Source organism: Microcaecilia unicolor, chromosome 2 (genome assembly GCF_901765095.1).
Source record: "Microcaecilia unicolor chromosome 2, aMicUni1.1, whole genome shotgun sequence".
Lineage (NCBI taxonomy): Eukaryota > Metazoa > Chordata > Amphibia > Gymnophiona > Siphonopidae > Microcaecilia > Microcaecilia unicolor.
The window spans coordinates 255,779,820-255,798,520 of record NC_044032.1 but is presented as its reverse complement, the minus strand read 5'-3'; the positions used below and the strand labels follow the sequence as shown (position 1 = coordinate 255,798,520).

The window sequence follows — 18,701 nt, the reverse complement described above, 5'->3', positions numbered from 1 at the left end:
TAGAGCCAGAGCTATTGTGCAGGAGGCAGCACAGGCATAGCTACAGACACCCTTCGGTTGTGTGACATCACAGAGTGGTCCATAGAAAAGCTTCTTTAGTGGATGTCCTGCCACGGCATGCTGCTGCATGCCCAAAAGGGGCGTGACTAAAGGGGCAGGCCACACCCCTTTAGAGCACTGAGAAGCAAGGAGCAGACCAATATTGTTCCCGGCTAAGAGGAAGCAGGCAGGGCAGTCTGTGAATCCAACTTGTAAGGGCCCAATAGACCAGCATGTGTTTGCACTACCAAGTACCTCAATTTCACTGGCTGTGAGTATTTCCTTTCTAGAAGTCTCCCTATCTCCTCAAGTATCAACTCCTCCCCCCCCCCCCCCCCTCCCCAGCCAGGTAAAGAACATTTAGAAGATATGGCGTCTCCTGTTCGGGTGTCTCAAGATCTCCAGTGTCTGATGAGCATGCTAGATTCTCTTTGTTACATACATGCCATACTGGGAAAAGATCAAAAGCCCATCAAGCCCAGCATCCTGTCCCCGACAGCGGCCAATCCAGGTCAAGGGCACCTGGCAGCTTCCCAAACGTACAAACATTCTATACATGTTATTCCCGAAATTGTGGATTTTTCCTAAGTCCATTTAGTAGCGGTCTGTGGACTTGTCCTTTAGGAAACCGTCCAAACCCTTTTTAAACTCTGCCAAGCTAACCGCCTTCACCACATTCTCCGGCAACGAATTCCAGAGTTTAATTACGCATTGGGTGAAGAAAACTTTTCTCCTATTTGTTTTAAATAAAAGCAAGAGAAAAAGGAAACCGATATGGTTCTCCAAGCAAGTGGCTGAGAAAATAAAGGCTAAAGAGTTGGCGTTCCAGAAATACACAAAAACTCAAGAACAGGAACACGGGAAGGAATACCGGAGGAAACTGAAAGAAGCCAAGAGAGAGATACGTCTGGCAAAAGCGCAAGCGGAAGAACAAATGGCTAGAAATGTAAGGAGGGGTGACAAAAGTTTCTTCAGGTATATTAGTGAAAGGAGAATGACTAAAAAGGGAATTGTGAGACTAAAAGATACTGCGAACCGCTATGTAGATAGTGATGAAGGAAAAGCAAATTTGCTAAATAGATACTTTTGTTCTGTTTTCACAGAAGAAAATCCTGGAGCAGGACCGCGATGGACTGGAAAAAGTACAAATGATAGTGGAGTGGATACAGCATCATTTACAGAAGAGAGTGTGTATGAACAACTTGTAAAGCTAAAGGTGGACAAAGCCATGGGACCGGACGGGATCCACCCCAGGATATTAAGGGAGCTCAGAGAGGTCCTGGCGGGTCCTCTTAAAGATTTGTTTAATAAATCCTTGGAGACAGGAGATGTTCCGAGGGATTGGAGAACGGCGGAGGTGGTCCCTCTTCACAAAAGTGGTGATAGGGAAGTAGCTGGAAACTACAGGCCGGTAAGCCTCACTTCGGTTATTGGAAAAGTAATGGAAGCGATGCTGAAGGAAAGGATAGTGAATTTCCTGGAAGCCAATAAGTTGCAAGATCCGAGACAACATGGTTTTACCAAAGGGAAATCGTGCCAAACGAATCTCATTGAGTTTTTTGATTGGGTGACAGGAGAATTGAATCAGGGACGAACTATGGACGTAATCTACTTAGATTTCAGCAAAGCTTTTGACACGGTTCCCCACAGGAGGCTTTTAAATAAACTGGATGGGCTGAAGATAGGACCTAAAGTGGTGAACTGGATTAGGAACTGGTTGACAGACAGACGCCAGAGGGTGGTGGTGAATGGAGTTAGCTCGGAGGAGGGAAAGGTGAGTAGTGGAGTGCCTCAAGGATCGGTGCTGGGGCCGATTCTGTTCAATATATTTGTGAGTCACCTTGCCGAAGGGTTAGAAGGTAAAGTTTGCCTATTTGCGGATGATACTAAGATCTGTAACAGAGTGGACACCCCGGAGGGAGTGGAAAACATGAAAAAGGATTTGAAGAAGCTAGAACAATGGTCTAAGGTCTGGCAATTAAAATTCAATGCGAAGAAATGCAAAGTGATGCACTTAGGGAATAGAAATCCACGGGAGACGTATGTGTTAGGTGGCGAGAGTCTGATAGGTTCAGACGGGGAGAGGGACCTTGGGGTGATAGTATCTGAGGATTTGAAGGTGACGAAACAGTGTGACAAGGCGGTGGCTGTATCTAGAAGGTTGTTGGGCTGTATAGAGAGAGGTGTGACCAGCAGAAGAAAGGGGGTGTTGATGCCTCTGTATAAGTCGTTGGTGAGGCCCCATCTAGAGTATTGTGTTCAGTTTTGGAGGCCGTATCTTGCTAAGGATGTAAAAAGAATCGAAGCGGTGCAAAGAAAAGCTACGAGAATGGTATGGGATTTGCGTAACAAGATGTATGAGGAGAGACTTGCTGACCTGAACATGTATACCCTGGAGGAAAGGAGAAACAGGGGTGATATGATACAGACGTTCAAATATTTGAAAGGTATTAATCCGCAAACGAACCTTTTCCGGAGATACGAAGGCAGTAGAACGAGAGGACATGAAATGAGATTGAAGGGGGGCAGACTCAAGAAAAATGTCAGGAAGTATTTCTTCACGGAGAGAGTGGTGGATGCTTGGAATGCCCTCCCGCGGGAGGTGGTGGAGAGGAAAACGGTAACGGAATTCAAACATGCGTGGGATAAACATAAAGGAATCCTGTTCAGAAGGAAAGGATCCTCAGGAGCTTAACCGAGATTGGATAGCAGAGCCGGTAGTGGGAGGCGGGGCTGGAGGTTGGGAGGCGGGGATAGTGCGGGGCAGACTTATACGGTCTGTGCCAGAGCCAGAGGCGGGACTGGAGGATGGGAGGCAGGGATAGCGCTGGGCAGACTTATACGGTCTGTGCCAGAGCCAGTGATGGGAGGCGGGGATAGTGCTGGGCAGACTTATACGGTCTATGCCAGAGCCGGTGGTTGGGAGGCGGGGCTAGTGCTGGGCAGACTTATAAGGTCTTTGCCCTGAAGAGCACAGGTACAAATCAAAGTAGGGTATACACAAAAGTAGCACACATGAGTTGTCTTGTTGGACAGACTGGATGGACCGTGCAGGTCTTTTTCTGCCGTCATCTACTATGTTACTATGTAAATGTACTACACTGTAGTTTCATCGCATGCCCCCTAGTCCTAGTATTTTTGGAAAGCGTGAACAGACGCTTCACATCCACCTGTTCCACTCCACTCATTATTTTATATACCTTTATCATGTCTCCCCTCAGCCGTCTCTTCTCCAAGCTGAAACGCCCTAGCCTCCTTAGTCTTTCTTCATAGGGAAGTCGTCCCATTCCCCGCTATCATTTGTGTCACCCTTCGCTGTTGGGGAAAGATACCTCTGTTAGAGCTTCTATCCGTGTGTCAGTTCAATTAGACTCTGGGGGTCTTATACAGACTGCTTCAGACTCAACCATTTCAGTGAAGCAAGCCACCATACTGGATGTATGGTTGGCAGTTTCTTGTATAGAGAAAGTATTACAATCAACCACACTTTCTTTGTGTAAATTTTCTCAGGATACTGTTTTTAAGCTTCAAGAGCATGAAGAGAGTTTGACTAAACTTGATGCACAAGTGACTAAAGTTGATTCTACTATGCTGAATGTGCAAGCTGTGGTTTCATCAGGAGTTAAAGATAGTTTGTTGATACACTCCCACCTTGAAGCAACTGAAAATTTGTCTCGTACCAGGAACCTGAAATTTCATAATTTCCCAAACACCCATTACTTATCTCCGTTTGAACTTTTAAAGATATTCTCAATGTGATTCTATTACCCTAGTTAATATTTTTTTATCTACCCAGATGAAGTCAGGTTGCTAATGAAGAAGGGCAATATGATCAGATTTCTAATCCAGATAGTTTGGATATTTCACAATTTCTTGAATCTTCTGAGAACACTATCTCAACACGGGCTACTTTGTTGGTTACATTTCAAACTGTGGTTGAAAAGACAGTCGTCTTGAAACTATTTTTCTAAGAAGAACGTCTGTGGTCAGACGTTAACAATTTTCCTGATGTGGCCAGACAGACACAGTAGAGGTGGAATGCTTTTTTTTTTTTTAATCATTAAAGCCTAAAGTCTTTGCAGTGAGTGCCACTTTATTTTTGAAATTCTCATGTTTTTGGATCCCTTGCATTTAGAAACATTTCTTAAGGATAAACTGGTTCTTCAGTAAAATGTTTGATTTTCTGTTAAGTTGGTGGATATTGATTAAATATAATATCTGCTGTGTTTCCTCTCTTTTTGAGGTAATTATTATTTTTTAAAATCATTTATTTATAATTTTTCATTTTACAAGGGTCACTTGCAAACAGAAGTACAGAGATGATTGCACACCAATACAATACAAGAAGAAAACAATCCCAACTAGATATATGGATTATATACAATCTTTCTCTTTCTTAGACCACAAAATGAAGAAATATAGGGAGAGTGAAATAAGACAAGGAGATCAATTAAACAGTAAACATAAAAAAGAAAACATGGTATTAACCTGATTATCCCCAGATATTACTCATCTACTTCATTATTCCACATTGATCATCTGGTTGGCTTCCTCAAGACCAAATACGGCGTATAGTCAATTCATTTCATTGAGAACATACTTATTATTCAGGTTTTAGTTAGAAATAATACATCTGATTACATTCTCTCTCTTTCAAAAACCAGAAATTATTTAACGATACATATACTCAAATCTCTAATTCAAATCCCACTGATTAAAGCAACCCCAGTTTTCATGGGCTTCACTCCTTTCAAAGTATTAATTAAGGAAATATTTTTGAGGAAAACTTTAGGAGTCATACCTGGAACTCTGGGAAAAACAATAATCTCGACATTAATCATCCACAAAAACATCCACCTTATCATTCAAAGTTTCTGGTCCATTATCATTTTCAAGATCATAACCACTTCTTGCTTGTACAGAACTTCATCTGTCATATCACTTTTTTCACTCTCAGAGGTTTCAGTCAAATTGTCCATGCAACTGTCCAATAAGATCATATCTGAAACAAAGTTATTTACTACTGCCGTTAGGTCTCGAAGCGCCTTCCAGATGGTATTCAATGTGACCTCCACGGAAACCAAAAACTCCAAGATGATTTCTCTTGAGGTGTTTAGGAGTGGTTCCACCGATTCGGGTTCTGCTGTAAACGTCCTCCGTTTCAGCATATGCCTCTAACTCCTCCACTCCTTTGGACATGGTGGTTGAATAATTCGGGAGCGATGGAGTTGTTTTTCCAGGTCCAAGAGCATCGACGCTCCTTCGCCGGCGCTAATCAAAGGACTCGCCAACCCTTTCATCTGTGGGCAGTTCGATGCACAGCGGTCCCGCACTTGCTGCTCAGGGGACAAAATGTTGGCCATCAGCAGCTGACCACCGGTTGTTCCCTTCCTCTCAGTTAAGGAAAATGCAATTGCAGAGAGGAAATTTACATAAAGAAGACAGAACCTCAGAGGGCAGCTGGGCCGTTGGGCATACGAACTCCAGGTCACCATCTCACCACTCTCCCAGTTTGGGACACTCTTTCTCTGGTTTCTCCTCAGAGGCCTGTCTGATATGGGTAGCCCTTCAGCATAGCCCTCTGAGTCAATGAAACACGGAAGCCCCTCCACCACTAACAAGGTGGTGTCTCTTCGGAGGGGTTTTTGAGGTAATTATTACTAAAGTTTTGTTTCAGTATTTGATCTTCATAGCAGGGGCATAGCTAGGTGGGGCCACGGGGGCCGCCAACCTTCCCCCGCCACATTCGACCCTCCCCCCTCCTGCTGCCGCCAACCCTACCCCGTCGCCACCACCGTCAGGTACCTTTACTGGCGGGGGTCCCCAACCCCCGCCAGCCGAAGTCCTCTTCAGAGCTTGTCTCCGGTGCATTGCTGATCTGGATTCTGTTTCTGTGAGTCCTGATGTCCTGCACGTAGGAACGTGCAGTACGTCAGGACTCACAGAAACAGAATCCAGATCAGCTAACGCGCTGGACGGAGACCGGCGCTGAAGGGGACTTCGGCTGGCGGGATTGGGGACCCCCCGCCAGCAAAGGTACCTGGCAGTGGCAGGGGACAGTTGGCGGTTGCGGGAGGGGGAGTCGAGAGGGACGGGGGAGGAGCAGCAGCACCATGGGGGGGCTAAAATGTGCCCCCTCACCTCAGGCTCTGGACCCCCCTCCCACCAGTCTGGCTACGCCCCTGCTTCATAGTGTGGTCTATGAAGTGTTTTTTTTATATTGGATGTTTTTCTTTTTTGGAATCTTCATTACAATGTCTTTACAAATCCAAGTGCAAAATAAATAAAAAAAAATTAAAGAAACATAAATGGGCTCATGACCTTGGACTCCCTTTGGCTGAGTGGGACATATTGTCTTCTGTAAGGAATATACCAAGGTTGATCTCTGGGGCCTGGTTTCAGGAATGTCAGTTGAGTACTCTATAGAGCCTGTCTTAGCTTCAGCTTTACAAAGCGGGAAGAGTGCAGTCAACTAAATGTCTTAAATATGAGGTTGTTGATGGTACTTTTGTCCACTCTTTTTGTGAATGTACACAGATACAGAATGTTTGATCTTCCATTGTGTGCTTTGTGGGGTCTATATTCGATTGCACAATCATTGGTTCAGTGGAGCAGTAGGTTTTGGATTAGCCAGGGGCTTTTCAGGGAAGTTCCGAGGAGCATACCTTATGTTTCATAAGCTATCCTTGGAAGCCTAGAAATGTATTTTGTAATATTGGACCTTGCCAAACCCCCCGAAATTCTGGCATTAGAGAAACCAAGTGCACCTGCTTGCCACATGGGAGGCAAAGGAGGCGAGAGGCTCCTTTAAGAGGAAAGTCCGTTTTTTTTAAAGTGTGAGAAGCTTACTTTGATATTCTGTCTCTACAGGGCCGTAGTCTTCAGATTATTAATTTGTAAACATTTTTTCTTTTTTTCCTTCAACAATATAGGTTGAGATATCCTGGGAAGTGGATTGTGGGGGGGGGGGGGGGGATAGGATTCTTCTCATTGACAGTGGAGGAATCTGGGAGTCATCAGACTCGCAGATTCTCTTTCAGCATTCTTATCTGGGGATTGGCAGATGGGGTGGGATGGAATGGATGCTTCTATATTGAATCTCTGTAAGGGATTGGGATCTGAGTTGGTAGGTAAGGGAGGATTAGTTGGTATTTTTCACACATTGGGATGACAGATTTGTTATTAGACTGTTGAAGCTTTTATGTTGGTTGTCTTCGCTTGTTGATAACTTGTTTTGCATAGAGGGTAGGGGTGTATTTGGTGAGGGATATGGGGAGAAAAAAGTTTGATAACAATCTGTATAATTTTTGTCTGTTCCATGTATATCTGGGTATTTGATTCTTTGTACATGCATTCGGCTGGGCGTGTTTACTTTAATTTGTCATGAATAAAACTGTTAAAACATCGTGTTTGTCTATGTGTTCAGCAATTTTATTCTTTATAATAATTTCCACTATTTTGCCTGGCACTGACATCAGGCTTACCAGTCTGTAATTTCCCGGATCACCCCTGGATCCCTTTTCAAAAATAGCTGTTACATTAGCCACCCTCTAATCTTCAGGTACTACAGACAATTTTAACAGGTTATAGATCACTAACAGCAGATCTGCAGTTTCATATTTGAGTTCCTTCAGTACCCTGGGGGTGCATACCATCCAGTCCAGGGGACTTACTACTTTTTAATTTTGTCGATTTGACTCAGTACATCTTCCAAGTTCACCGAGATTTCTTTCAGTCCTCTGCATGGTCACCCTTGAAAACCATCTCTGGTACAGGTAGATTTCTTACATCTTCTTTGGAATTTCCCACTCATGATGATTCATTCTACTTGTCAATGAAGAAAGCAAAGTTATTTAACTGGAATGTGTCTCTTCACAGATGGCAAGATATATCAGACACACATAGACTGAAGTGCCTTCTGAGGTAGTTTAGTTTCTTAAAATTTTAGTATACAGCCTTTACAATAGACAAGGCAGTTTAGAAGAATAAAATTAACAATAAAACTTAGTAGAAAGGAACTACAACCAATCAAGAAATAGAGAATAATAGAAAAGGAGGAACTATGGGAAGTTAAAGAGACAGGTATCAGAAAAGGCCTTTATAAACAGGTGAGTCTTCAGATTTGACTTAAAACTTTGCAGGTAGCAGGTACACAGGACATTCTGTGCATCTTCTGAGCTTCAAGAGCTGTTTATGTTTGTGCTGCTGGATGAGGTCACCCACTTGGATATCATTTATCTTATTTTCTACAGAGAACTCCCCTTTGTAGGTAAGAAAATATATCTTTTCTAGCCTTGAGGCTCAACTAGTATGTTATAGGTACCTCTATGGTCCTGATTATGATGACAACTTAAGAAAAAATTGATAATAGGAAGACTTTTAGTATTGCCCCTGACCTAAATTCAGATCATTCAGGAGAAGAATGAGATGATGATATGGAAGTACCATAGCTATTGCATCTCGCCTTTCCACAGGAATCTGTTTGAGGAGGAAAACAGGATTGCCAAGAGCTTTATGGAAGTGGCTTCTGTCCGCTACTTGGACATCCAACAGAAGTGTACAAGGTGAGATTAGGAATGACATAAGATAGATACCCATGGAAAAGAAAGTTGCATCATATCTTCTGTCTTTGTATTATGCACAGGATAGGAGGAAGTCTGTTTCTATTTCTGTTTTTCTAGTATTAACTGCATGCAGAGTCTGTGTTAGACTTTGCATTTCAGGGTTTTTTCCCCTGCATGTTTGTTTATAATTTGTAATCATTTTTCTGCGTTTGATGAAAGTCTGTCTGTATTCTGCATGTGTGACCACAATGAAGGATTCTGTTAGTGTAATTTCTATAAAGGGATCAATAGCAGTCCAACTTGTTATATTTTGTAATCTGCATTCTCCGAGGACAAGCAGGCTGCTTGTTCTCACATGTGGGTCAACGTCTGCGTCGGCATTTTGCAAGCAAAATATTTAAAACGTTTTGCCAGAATCTTCTGGCGCACATGCGCAGACTGATTTCCCGCTCATTGCGTGAGCACATCTCCTCAGTTTTCTTTTCTCCGCGTTGAGGTGCGGTAGAGTTTTCTGCGCTCCTCTCAGGCCCAGGAAAGAGTCTTTGCGAGTTTTTGGCTTTTCGCTTTCTTTTTCTTTTCTTTATTTTATTACAATTCTACAGTTTAAAAAAAAAAAAAAAGGTTCCCCCTGTTAAAGTTTCCTTTGTTTTCAACACGGCCGGCTTATTCCCTTTTTTTCTGTGCCCTTTTTTCTCTTAACAGGCACAATCGCGTCTTTTGATTTTGCTGAAGCAGTTTTTCCTTCCATGTCATCGAAGACACCCAGTGGCTTCAAACATTGTACTCGGTGCAACCGGACCATCTCAGGTACTGATACCCACGCTTGGTGTATCCAGTGCCTTGGGCCCGACCATAGCCCAGCCGCTTGTAGTCTGTCTTCGTATGAAGAAACGGGCCCAAGCGTCTCGAGAAGCCCAATGAGAAAAGCTTTTTGGGGCTCGGTCTGGTCCTTCGACATCAATACCGAGGTCAGTGGCGTCGACATCGGGAGCAGAGGTAATGACTGCTGAGAGACCAACTCGTGCTGGGAGCAGTGAGGTGTCGAGTGGGTCTCCACCTGCCTCGAGGCCTCCTGTTATGCAGGCCCCCTGGGACCGACCCTCGTCGGATCCGGCCCCAAGGAGACGTGAGGATTCCAAGTCCTCATCAGTACTGAGGAGTCTCGATGACGGGCATCGAGCAAAAGCGAAGAAGCACTGTCATCGTTCTCCTTTGACTCACGGTGCCGGGAGCTCCGGGGCGTCGAGAGAGTCAGCACCTGAGAAGTGTCGGCGCCGAGAGGATCACTCCCCCTCGATACAGGAGATGCCGATGTGTCAGTCTCCTAGCAGCTTGATACCTGCTCCCGAGCCTCTACAGATTCTGACACTGCCTGTTCCACCGACCCCGCAGCCTTCTCCGATGGTGGCTCTTGACAAATGTATCCGGGCCTTGTTTCCAGAACTTCTGGAGGGACTGCTACGTCAGTCAGCTTTGGTGTTGGGGGTGCTTGCGCCTTCTGTACCATCTGCTGCAGCGGTGTCTGGCCCTTCTCCTGCGGTGAGGTCTCCGACTGCGTTGCCGCCTGCGGCACCGGAGTCGGCTGCCACCCAGGTCGACTCCCCTTCGACATTGGTGGAGGGAGCTTTGCCGCAGTCAGATCAGGGGTTGGCCTCTCGACATCGCCATAGAGAACATTATTCCTCGGCGTCGAGGCAGGTTCAGTATCGAAGTACCTTGACACAGGTGTCATGGACTGTCACGGAGTCTGGAGTAGTGAGCCCTTGGGCCACTGCCAGTGACCGGCAGCAGCAGGTGAACCACCCAAACAGGAAGCAAGGCTGAGCACAGACAGGCTGGTACAAGCAGGACCGGAACTAGCAGGATGGGAACTGAAGCTGTAGATGAGCAGGCCTTGAATAAGCAGGACTGGAACTACCGGACTGGAGCTGAAGCTGTAGATAGGATTCTCAAACAGGATTCAGGATCCTCAGACAGGCTTGGCTGTAACAGGATTCAGGATTCTCAAACAGACTTGGCTGGAACCGGATTCAGGATTCTCAAACAGGCTTGGCTGGAACCGGATTCAGGATTCTCAAACAGGCTTGGCTGGAACAGGATTCAGGATTTTCAAACAGGCTTGGCTGGAACAGGATTTAGGCAGAACTGGAATGGAAGCTGAAAGCAGACCGGGCTGGAACAAACAGTGGAGGAACTGAAGTTGAAGACAAACAGGGCAAACACAAATAGGATTAGAACTGAGGCTGAAGGCTTGCAGGGCTGGAACAAGCAGGGTTGGAGTAGAAGTTGAAGACTGGCAAGACAAGAACTAGCAGGGCTGGAACTGCAACAAACACACACAGACGAAAACTCATCTGACGACCTCTGTTGCAAAAGCAAGCCTGAAAGTTCACAGATGCTTAATAAAGGCAATTACAGATGAGGTCACAAGTAAGTCTGGAATGCTGGAACATCAGACTAGGACTGGAATGGGCTTGGCTGGAATGGGCTTGGCTGGAACCGGATTCTGGAACATGTTTGGGAAACAGGGAGAAGACAGTCCACAGCAGCCATAGGGCCTGGTCACCAGGAGGCGAGGTGAGTGTAGGCATGGGATACAGTCACAACCATGACAACAGGCTTTTTCCGACACTGAGCAGGAGCGTTTGTGGAAGTCAGAGGAAGATCCCAAGTACTTTTCTTCGGATGAGTCCTTTGGGATTCCCTCTGATCCTTCCCCTCTGCCAGAGAGAAGACTATCTCCACCGGAGAGTTTGTCTTTTGCCCATTTTTATCCGGGAAATGGCTACGGCTATTCCCTTCCCTGTGGAAGTTGAGGATGAGCCCAGGGCTGAGGTGCTCGAGGTCCTGGATTATTCTTCTCCACCTAAAGAGGCTGTAACAGTTCCTCTGCTTAAGGTACTGAAGGCAGTCCTTATGCGAAACTGGTCAGCCCCTCTGTCTGGCCCTGTGGTCCCGAAGGAAGCTGAATCCCAGTATCGGATCCACAGTGAACCTGGATTGATGAGGTCCCAGTTACCCCACAATTCCATGTTGGTGGATTCCGCTCTCAAGAGAGCCAGGAGTACTAGAGACTATGCTTCGGCGTCCTCAGACAGAGAACCTAGAATTCTTGATTCTTTTGGGAGGAAGATATATCAGGCCGCTATGCTCGCCGCCAAGATTCAGTCATACCAGCTCTTCACGAGCGTGCACTTGAGGGACTCGATATGGCAGCTATCAAGCTTGGTTGATGCACTCCCTACGGAGCTGGCTGAGCCTTTTCGCCAGGTGGTCAGGCAGCAGAAGGCGTGTTGAAAGTTCCTGGCCAGGGGTACATTTGACACTTTTGATGTAGCATCTAGGATCGCTGCTCAGGGTATAGTGATGCACAGACTCTCATGGCTGCGTGTCTCTGACCTGGATCATTCTGTCCAGCAGCAAATGGTGGATGTTCCTTGCCGGGGGGACATCCTTTTTGGTGAAAGAGTAGAGGATCTTGTTGATCAGATCAAGAAGCATAATGATGCTATGGATTCTTTCTCCCACCGGGCGCCTTCTGGTACCGCCTCCTCATCTAGGAGGTATTTTGGGGGGGAAGAGGAGTGCTCTCTATTCCTATCCTAGGTGTAGGTACACTCCTGCTTCTCGGCAGCCTGCCTAGACTCATCCCCAGCGCGCTTGTTCTCGTCAACAGCGTCCGTCTAAGGCCCGTACTGCTCCCCAGCAAAAGCAAGGGACGGGCTTTTGACTGGCTCCAGTTAAGCATAGCCTCAATAAAAGTGTCCATACCGGACGACTTGCCGGTTGGAGGGAGGTTGATATTTTTTCACCAAGGGTGGCTTCTTTTAACCTTCGACCGGTGTCTTTATGCTCATATTAGCCCTCTCCTCAAGTCACTTCACTGGCTTCCTATATACAGTTCAAACTCCTCTTATTGACCTATAAGTGCATTCACTCTGCAGCTCCTCAGTATCTCTCCACTCTCATCTCTCCCTACATTCCTCCCTGGGAACTCTGTTCACTGGGTAAATCCCTCTTATCTGCACCCTTCTCCTCCACTGCTTTTATCTTGCTGCACCATATGCCTGGAATAGACTTCCTGAGCCGGTACGTCAAGCTCCATCTCTGGCCGTCTTCAAATCCAAGCTAAAAGCCCACCTTTTTGATGCTGCTTTTAACTCCTAACCCTTATTCAGAACCCTTATTTTATCATCCTCTTGTTTGTCCTGTTTGTCTGTCCTAATTAGATTATAAGCTCTGTCGAGCAGGGACTGTCTCTTCATGTTCAAGTGTATAGCATTGCGTACGTCTAGGAGCACTTTAGAAATGATAAGTAGTAGTAGTGCTTAGCTGATGTCATTTGCACAATCTGTGCTGTGTACTTTTTGTACAGATGCAGTCTGGCTTTTGAAAGACATTTAGTACACAAACCTGTTTACTAGCTTTAGTTATGGATCTTAAATTACTGCTTGAAGAAAAATATTCTTTTTATATTAATGCAATTAGACCTGTCAGCTGCTTTTGATTTAGTCAACCAGAATCTTTTACTGTTTAGGTTAGAATCTATAGGAATTGCTGGAGGGGTATGATCTTGGTTTTCTGTATTTTGGGTTTTTTTTAATTGCAATTATACAGTTATAAAACCTGGTGTAACTTCAAACTCATAGAATCCAAATTGTAGGGTCCCTCAGGGCTTCCCGCTTTCACCAGTATTATTTAATTTTTTTGTTTTTTAGTTCTTTAGGTTTAGATTTAAGTTTACTGTACTACATCCATGCAGATGACTTCCAAATTATTTTCCCAATATCAAATTCATTAAATGAAACTAGCATTCATCCATGCCATATTGGACTACTGTAACTTTTTATATTTTGATATATCAGTCATTTTTATCACGTTTGCAGCTATTATAGAACTCAGCTATGAAGATCATTTTTGGTAAGTTTCTTCTTTGATGTGCAGATTATACAGGCTGACAGTTGCTAGAATAGATTTTAAGGATTTGTGCTTGGCTTTTAACATTTTTGTTTTCACAAATTTGTACTAGAGAAATAGGAGGATTCCACAAATGATGATCAACAACGTGCAGACAACCCCTACCTTTTTGTGTCAGCAGCAAAAGCAGTAATGAAAGAGGAGACATATTCATATTGAAAATATAGGGCAAAAATCATGGATAAGGCGATCGTCATTATAAGAATGTTAAAGGAAAGGATGCCAATTTAATAAACCAATTGTTTGGATATATATTTGGTCTGCCCCCTGCTGTTTCTTTTGGGAACACTTTCAGGATATCCACAATGAATATTCATCAGATGGATTTGCATACCAAGGAGGCAATCAGGCTTATTTTCGAAAGTGATCGCCGGCCATCTTCCGACATAAATCGGGAGATAGCTGGCGATCTCTCAAAAGCGGTGAAATCGGTATAATCGAGAGCGGCTTTTTTTACACCATCGCTGCTTTCCCGTCGCCGCGCCAGCGAAAGTTCAAGGGGGCGTGTCGACATAGTGAAGGCGGGACATGGGCAGGCATGGGCGTGGCTATCAGATGGCCGGCTTTCGCGGATAATGGAAAAAATAAAGCGGCGTTAAGCAGTATTTCGCTGGGTTTACTTGGTCCTTTTATTTTCATGACCAAGCCTCAAAAAGGTGCCCCAGCTGACCAGATGACCACCGGAGGGAATGGGGGATGACCTCCCCGTACTCTCCCAGTGGTCACCAACCCCCTCCCACACTAAAAAAATAAAAATAAAACCCTTTTTTTTTACCACCCTGTATGCCAGCCTCAAATGTCATACCCAGCTCCCTGACAACAATATGCAAGTCCCTGGAGCAGTTTTTAATGGGTGCAGTGCACTTCAGGCAGGCAGACCCAGGTCCATCCCCCCCCCCCCTACCTGTTACACTTGTGGTGCTAAGTGTTGAGCCCTCCAAACCCTCCCCAAAACCCACTGTACCCACATGTAGGTGCCCCCCTTCACCAATAAGGGCTATGGTAATGGTGTAGAGTTGTGGGGAGTGGGTTTGGGGGGATTTGGGGGGCTCAGCGCCCAAGGTAAGGGAGCTATGCACATGGGAGCTATTTGTGTATTTTTAAAACATTTTTAGAAGTGCCCGGTTGGTGTCCTGGCATGTCAGGGGGACCAGTGCACTACAAATGCTGGCTCCTCCCATGACCAAATGCCTTGAATTTCGCCGGGTTTGAGATGGCCGGCAGTTTTTTCCATTATTGCTGAAAAACAAAACAGGCAAGCTCAAACCCGGCGAACTCTGGCATTTGGCCGGGCTAAACCGTATTATCGAAAAAAAAGATAGATGGCCATCTTTCTCTATAATAAGGTTCCGGCCAGCTGTTGCGCCACCACCAAAATAGATCGCCGGTGACCTATTTCGCCGGCGACGTTTGATTATGCCCCTCAGTGGAAGCAAATCTCTCTCATGCATATTCATTTTGGATATTCTGAAAACCTGACTGGATGGGGTTCCCCCAAAACAGGTTTGGGAATCACTGAACTACAGCATGCTCACAATGAGTTACTACATCAAAGAGCTTTACTTTACATAAACACCAATTTTTTAAAAATATGGGAACAATGCAGGTACCTACTTGTCTCGTTTAATAAAGACAGTGCAGGGTACACAGTTTATACCATATGTGAGAGAGAATCAGATCTGAATAATTTCTTATGAGGGTACTTATAAGACTGAAATAGTACCAGACATTGTATCAGAAGGTGCAAGGAGATGAGCGGTAGATGTGTGAAGTTTTATATTCACTTGATCTTCCTAAATTGAGCAAACAAGATCTCCAGCAGTTGAATGCTCGGTTAACAGGGGAGAAAATTACAAAAGCAATAAAACAGTTAATGAATAATAAAACAGGCCCTGATGACTTCCCAGTGGAATTTTATAGACCATTGGTTCCATACTATACCCACATTGGCAGCAGTCTTCATAGATGTTGTGTAATGTGGCAGTATGCCAAAATCTTCCAATGTAGCCCTCATAAGCAATCAAATTGTGGAATTTGATGCTTGAGGATTTTTAAAAGATATCTTAACATGCCTAGGTTTAAAAGGGATTAGAACAAGTTTCTACAAGACCATAAACAACTACTAGCCAGGTAGACTTGGGAAAGACATCTCTCATTCCTGGAAGTGCATGGATCTACTCTTTGGGATCTGCCATGCACCTCCTAATGATCCAGACTGACCACTGCTGGAGAGAGAATGCTGTGCTTGATGGATTTTTGATCTAACACAACCCAGCACATTTTATATATCTCTGTCTTTTTTACTGTATCTGCTTCCTTGACTCTCTCTAGTTGTTGCTTTTTCTTCTCTTTTGTGCCATTGCATTCCAGGCTAAAGTCTGAGCTGTGCTCTCTCACTGTAAAGGCATCCAGCACATCATTAGACCGCCTGGAAGGAGTTTCTGCTGTACAGAAGTTCATGGACCAGGTAGATTCTAAGCTCAAATTATTGTTGCAGTGCACAGTTCCACTAAATGATATTTTAGAATTGTCTAAAGTGAGAGTGATAAAAGGATGAAAGGTGCGAAACAGATTTTTCTCCAAGGACAGTCAGGCTCAATTGTATTCTCATATGTGGGTGACGTCATACGATGGAGCCCAGTGCAGATGCTGGCTAGCTTATAGATGTTTCAAGAAAATTCTAGCAGCATCCAACCATGCATTCGCAGGTCCCTCAGTCTTTGACTTTCTGCAGAGTAGTGACATTGTGTCTTCGCAGTCTCCCCTCAGTGCTTTTATCTCTGTTTTTGCAGTGCCTTCTTGTGCTGGATTTTTTCCTCTCATTTATTTTATTATTTTTTCTAGTTTCCCCTTTTGTTGTTTACCAGATGCCTTCCAGGTGCTGTGAAGGACTTGCAGCCCATCTGCATATCTTCCCAGCCTTCTCCAGGGTGACTCCCATGTCCACCTCAAACCACCCAGGGCCTCCGCTCTAGGTGCCTAATGCTTCTACCAGCTGCCTTACAGCGCTGCGTAACCCTAGTAGCGCTCTAGAAATGTTAAGTAGTAGTAGGTGCTGTGGAGGACTTGCAGCCCTTCTGTATATCCTCCAGCCTTCTTCAGGATGACTCCCAGGTCCACCCTGAACCACCCAGGACCTTCGCTCTATGTGCCTAGCGCTTCCACCAACTGCCTTCCAGGTGCTGTGGAGGACTTGCAGCCCATCTGCATATCCTTCCAGCCTTCTCCGGGGTAACTCCCAGGTTCACCCCAAACCAACCTGCTGTGTGCCTAACAGCGTGCAAAATATTTTCTCAGTACAGGTTTTATTTTCTTTCTGCTGTTCACAATGACTCCAGTACAATTTCTTTTCTTGATACTATCCCTTCCCAATCTCTTTCTCCATCTGAAACCACTGTGTATCTCAGGGCCACATTGAAGACCTTCTGCTTTCATCAACTTCCCATCCCTTTTGTCTTCTCCCTTCTTCTCAGCTATTATGCTTCAACGTTTTCTTTCTTTCTGAGTTCATCTCATCTTCGTTACTGTCGTCATGCCTCTTCTGCTGTTCTCCATACTTTCTTGCTCCTTCTCCTGCTCTCTGCTGGGGATATCAGTCCCATTCCTGGTCCTCCAATCAGCTGTCACCCTACTTGTGCAGGTTACACCTCAATGTCTCCAATATATTTTCTGTTCCTCTCCTCTCCCCTTCTTCTCTGCCTTTCTCATGTGCCCTGTGGAATGCCCGCTCTGTCTCCAACAAATTTTCCTACATTCACCTCTTTAACTTTCGTACTCTCCATCTGCTTGCACTAACTGAGACTTGGCTTTGCCCTGAAGACTCTGCTTCAGCTGCTGCCCTGTGTCATGGAGGTTACCTTTTCTCCCGTATACCTTGCCAGGTTGGCCGCGGAGGTGATGTCAGGCTGCTACTCTTACCCTGTTGTAGATTTTAACCTCCTCTTCCACCTCAGTCTCGCTTCTTTTCTTCCTTCGACATCCACTCAATCCATCTATTCACTCCTCTACTTCTCAGTCATTTATCAGCCCCCTGATAGTCCCTTTCTCACTGACTTTGACTCCTGGATTTCCTTCTTTCTCAAAACTTCATCTCCTTCCCTCATTCTTGGGGATTTTAACATTCATGCTAATGATCCCTCTGACTCTCATGCCTCTCAGTTTCTTGTTTTAACATCCTCCTTCAGTCTTCCGCTGTGCTCCACTACCCCTACTCACCAGAATGGCCACTGTCTTGATCTTGTCTTCTGTTCCAACTGCTCAGTCTCCAGTTTTTGCACCTCAGTTCCTCCCCTCTCTGACCATTGTCTGATAACCTTCACACTTAAACACCCTCTCCCCCAGTCTCGTCCAATCTCCATCTAAACATTTAGGAATCTTCAAGCTATTGACTCTTGCACTCTCTCCATCAGTGTTTCATCCCTCTTCTCAACCACTGTTATCCGTCAATGAGGCTGTCTCTTTCTATAATACTATTCTCTCCTCTGCTCTGGATTCCCTCGCTCCTTCCATTCCCTGTTCTGTAAGGCATACCAAACCACAGCCTTGGCTGATCTCTAGAATCCGCTACCTACATTCCTGTGCCCGATCTGCTGAACGCCTTTGGATGAAATCCCCTGCCCATACTGACTTCATACATTTCAAGTTCTTGCTGACCTTCTTTCAGTATGCTCTTTCACTTGCCAAACAGGACTACATCCACTTGACAAACTCTCTTGGCTCAAACCCTCAACATCTCTTTGCCACACTGAACTCTCTCCTTAAAGTGCCTTCACCTCCAAACTCTCCTTCACTTTCTCCTCAGACTGTAGCTGAGTACTTTGATGATAAGGTTCACAAGATGAACCTTGAGTTCTCAACCAAGTCACCTCCATCTCTTCTTCCCCCAGTCCATTCTATCAACCCTCCTTCAACCTCTGCCTCCTTTTCTTGCTTTTCTGAAATCACTGAAGAGGAAACTGCACATTTTATTTCCTCCTCCTTCAAACTGACTACCTGTTCCTCTGATTCTTTTCCCACCCATCTACTTAGCACTATCTCTCCTACTGTCATCCCTTCTATCTGTCATATCCTCAATCTTTCACTTTCCACTGCAACTGTTCCTGATGCCTTTAAACATGTCGT

The 18,701-nt window shown here is 45.1% G+C and overlaps 1 protein-coding gene across 1 annotated transcript in view; it reads left to right on the top strand.

Moving 5' to 3' along the window:
* Positions 1–18,701, top strand: part of LOC115462003 (synaptonemal complex central element protein 1-like) — a 178,326-nt gene that overhangs the window by 129,484 nt on the left and 30,141 nt on the right. The window contains exons 11-12 of the mRNA XM_030192050.1: positions 8,514–8,603; positions 15,951–16,047. Coding sequence (XP_030047910.1) covers positions 8,514–8,603; positions 15,951–16,047 — 187 coding nt within the window. The remainder of the gene's footprint in view (positions 1–8,513; positions 8,604–15,950; positions 16,048–18,701) is intronic.